The 4,254-nt window shown below is 36.4% G+C and overlaps 1 protein-coding gene across 1 annotated transcript; it reads right to left on the reverse strand.

The window, feature by feature from the left end:
* Positions 1–506: 506 nt before the first annotated feature.
* On the reverse strand, positions 507–4,254 carry LOC114395870 (glutamyl-tRNA reductase 1, chloroplastic-like). Its single transcript, XM_028357741.1, has 3 exons — positions 3,761–4,254; positions 2,516–2,757; positions 507–2,002 (listed from the first exon to the last, which is right to left on the reverse strand). The coding sequence occupies exons 1-3, from the start codon at positions 4,017–4,019 to the stop codon at positions 875–877; spliced, it is 1,629 nt and encodes a 542-aa protein (XP_028213542.1). The 5' UTR covers positions 4,020–4,254; the 3' UTR covers positions 507–874.

A 4,254-nucleotide genomic window follows, 5' to 3' on the forward strand; every position in this document is an offset into this window, starting at 1 on the left:
GACAAGTTGGAAATGTGTGACATTCATGCACCAACTTGAGAGGGGGTGTTAGAATCCATTAATTGTAGGTATTAGTTATGATTTGAATTTAAATTATAATTTATCCAAATCCCTGTATATTTTCTCCTTTTTATTCGTGATTTTATTTTGATATTTTATTTTCAATAATCATAGAGAGATGATAGAGAGAATCATATATTTATTTACCGTCTCATATCAATGAAAACTATCAGATATCATTTTCTTAACAAAAACACCATGAGGTAAACTCTTTTTACATCTCTGATTATAGTTTACCTAAATCTTATGAGTATGTGTCAAAAGGTGAAGAAAAAATGTACTATGATGCTCTTCTTCACAATTCTCATATGATCACACCGAAGTATATCAAATGCAAAGAAAAATACAAAGAAATGCTTTCAAAGAATGAAATACTCAAGAAGAAAAATGAGAAGTTGGTCTTAAGATTAAAACTAGCATAAAAAACAATAAAAACTAATCTCGGATTGTATAGAAACTCGGTAGATTATTTAACAGGAGACAAATTTTGGCCATAGATTATTCGTGATAGATACAAAGCTCCCCGTAATAGTATAGTAGTACATTGTACATAACACCTCTATTTTTGCATAATAATAAACAAATTTTAGACATAGAGGCAAACGGCTATTGAAGAAAACCTTGGAAACACCCGACCTAAAATTACAAACAGGAGTTAGGCCAAGTAGACAGAGACACCACTAATCAATTGAAGTTCTTGGGGACTTTTACTGCTCCAATCATGCAACCAAAGATTGCATGATTCTTAAGCCTGAATAGAATAAAATAAATGAGTGTTATGAATGAAAAATTGGTACAAGATCTCACACACACACTATGGCTTTTGCTCCACCTTGGCTCGAATCTTCTGCTCCAAAACAGATATTTCAGTCTCAAGGTTGAACATTCTATTCAAAGCATGCATGTTCTCAAGGGTCTCACTTAGAGTCCTGCTGTCACTGCCATCACACCTCAAGTGTTGCATTGGCCCATGAAGCAACTTATTCACTATACCCCTGCTAAGATCATCCACAGCTCTTTGTGTCTTCTTGTTGATATCATCACCCATCTTACCTAGGCACTTCTCAAGCTCAGCAAGCCTTATTCTTTCAGCATATGCCCTCAACTTTTTAATGGTAGGAACAGTTTCCAATGAGTCTCTCCAAGCCTCAAATTGTTTTGATTCTTCACCAATGATTGCTTGAGCCTCCATGGCTTTTCTTAGCCTATCCTCTTTGTTGGCTGCCACAACCTCCTTAAGGTCATCAACATTGTATACTCTCACAGACTCAAGGTCTGAGAGACATGATCCAACATTCCTAGGAACAGATATATCGACGAAAAGGCGACGGCCGCCGACTTCATCGGTGGCGGGAGGAAGTTCCTTGACATCATCCTTCAAGAACAGTGGATTCTCTGATGCTGTGCTGGTGAAAACCACATCTGCCTCACCAATGCATGTGAGCATCTCCGAGAGTGGCTTGTAGATTATCTCAACATCCTTGATTTCTTCACGGATCGCGGCAACTCTCTCCTCACTTCTATTGACAACCACCATCTTTGTGCACCCTTTTGCCACCAAATGCTTGATCACAAGCTTTCCCATCTTCCCAGCTCCAATGACCAACATCCTTGCATTGGCATGTGAGGCTTCAGGTAGCTTCATCAGGGCCAGTTCAACAGCTGCTGAGCTAACAGAAACTGCACCAGCAGCAATGTTTGTCTCAGTTCTAACCCTCTTCCCCACAGTGATTGCATGCTTGAATAGTCCACTAATGTTCCTCCCAAAGCCATTCACTCCTTGTCCAACTTTGACAACCTGCTTCACCTGGGCAAGGATTTGACCTTCTCCCAACACTAGAGAATCAAGACCTGCAGATACTTCAAAAAGGTGTTGTGTGGCATCTTTGTTGTATAGCAGAAACTGATGCTGGCAAAGATCTGCAACTGGAATCCCACTTGTCTGCAAACAAGGACAAAACAAGAATATCCAATATCTTTAAATGATGTACTAGAAAAACCCATCTGGGAAAAAGACCCTTACTTTAATCCTTCACATTATATAAACCAATCATTTTAGCCCACCATGAATTTGTTAAAACTTCATTTCAGGTCTATTTGGATAAACTTCTCAACAAGTTAAAATCAACCTATGCATTTCAACTTTGATAAAAGCTTTATCATTTGACTTCTCCAAAAGTTGATTTTAACTTTTGCACAAGTTAATTTTAATTTGTTTTACCTTCTTATCTTCTCCTACAAGTGCATAATGAGACCTTAGTCACTGACTTTAAAAAATATCATTCATTGATCATCAATGTTGGTGGAAAGGGAGTGAAAAAGGAATAAAAGTAAATGACATTTTCCAAATCCAGGGACTAAACTTAAGTACTGAAATGATGGACAAATGTAATTTCATCATTTTATGGACTAAATTGGATTTACATTTACTCAATAAACTTGGGAGAAGATTTACTTTGGACATCCATTCAGTGACTTCTTTAACACCACGGTGCTTGGACAGAGCAACAACATATATTTCCATTCTGTTGCAGGTGCTCAGAACAGCTGCTTCCTCAATGTGATTCAGACTACAAAGCTCCGCAATGGCTCGAGGCCATTCTGCTTCTGGTATGGCAAGCTTTTCACGCATTTCCACAGGCGTACTATGCACACTCAGTCCAATAACCATGACGCTGCTCCTTTCCTTTGTATACCCTGTTAGAATTAAGTCAAGATCATTAAAATGTCATGTACTTTATCATAAGTTCTGAAAACTACAATCACTTGAATGAAACTAATCACAAACTATTCAAAAGTTACAAGTTTCACACAATTAGCCAAAGAAAGACAAGTAGATAACAGTTCTTTTTTTCTTTTTGATATTTATTTTGAGAATTGAAATGATTCTAAGTTTCTTAATTATTACATCAAAATAAAGACAATAATAACTTTATGTCGAAGCATAAGAAAGAAAGGGGAAAGAACTAGTGAGTTCAATTCTATATTTGACATATTTTAAAAATAAAATAGTATAGAATATGAGTTAAAAAAGAGTGACTACTACATGTTGATTCCCATAACGAGGATGGAAACAAAGATAGCGTTCATTAGATTGTTAGAACCGGTAGTGACATAACATTCTTTTCTATATTTGATATTTTTACATTATAAAAAGACTAAAATTTTAATTCTCATCATCGTATTTAACTCCTCATGTCAAGGAAAGAAAACAAAAACCAACGTTTTAAAATTAGCAAAAAGATTAAACTATAGTTTGGAGCAACAATGGGAAAAGGAAAAAACGTAACCACCCCTACCGTTAAACCACATAATAGAAACATGGTTTAGTTGTCTCAGAAAAAGAAAAATGGTTTTGTTTAAATGCCTTTTTACGTTTTCATAACGAAAACTCTAAAAACAAAAGGTTTGGACGTGACAAGAATCATGAATCAAATTTTGTTTTTTAAAGACTAAAAACAAATATGTGTGAAGAAAAAAAATGAGTAAATAATCTGTGTAGTGTGTACTGAATGCGTAAATTTTACATAATCATTCAATCACATGTCACATGTATGTAGTATGACACAATCCAATATGGTAAACTTTTGATGATTTTTAATTGATTGATTATGTAAACTTTTGCATTCACACTACATAGAAATTAAACTTTGAAGTGTTAACTGAAAATTGAGCTAAGAACAAAGAGTTAGTTACTGACTATCAGCTGCAGAGGTCTTAAGCTGTTCAAGAGCAGAGACACTAGCAGCTTTCTTAGTGGCATCAGCCACAACATCAGAAGCAGAAGAAGCCTCACAGCGAATAGGCCCTCTCTGACTCTGAACAAGTGTCTTTCTGGTTTTGCAAAAACATGACAAATGGGTGGTGGTGGTGGCAGTGGCAGTGGCAGCATTGGAGGAGCCACATTTCAGCAACAAAGCCTCCAACTTTGCACCAGGGAAACTTGTTGAAACAGCCATTGAAACTCTGAAGGGAGAATTGTGTTGGTGACTTTTGAAAGCCAATGGAAATGGAGAAAGAACCCCAGAGAGAAAAGAAGTTAGGTGGAGTTAGTTGGTGTGCTTAAACTAAAAAACTAAAACCTCTTTCTTTCTTAGTGTTTGTGTGTTTTGGTTTTGGTTTTGGGTTTGAGCCCTATGTGGAAATGATGCAAGAGATGTGGCGGAAGGAAAAGGATTTGGACGGATTTGAAAG

Source organism: Glycine soja, chromosome 2 (assembly GCF_004193775.1).
Source record: "Glycine soja cultivar W05 chromosome 2, ASM419377v2, whole genome shotgun sequence".
Lineage (NCBI taxonomy): Eukaryota > Viridiplantae > Streptophyta > Magnoliopsida > Fabales > Fabaceae > Glycine > Glycine soja.

Excerpts from the sequence above, each read along its gene's own strand:
- LOC114395870 (XM_028357741.1), bottom strand. The coding sequence starts at position 4,019 with ATGGCTGTTTCAACAAGTTTCCCTGGTGCAAAGTTGGAGGCTTTGTTG. Across the intron at positions 2,758-3,760 it reads TAAGACCTCTGCAGCTGATA|GGTATACAAAGGAAAGGAGC; the intron begins GTCAGTAACTAA and ends TAATTCTAACAG. Across the intron at positions 2,003-2,515 it reads TCACTGAATGGATGTCCAAA|ACAAGTGGGATTCCAGTTGC; the intron begins GTAAATCTTCTC and ends CCTTGTTTGCAG.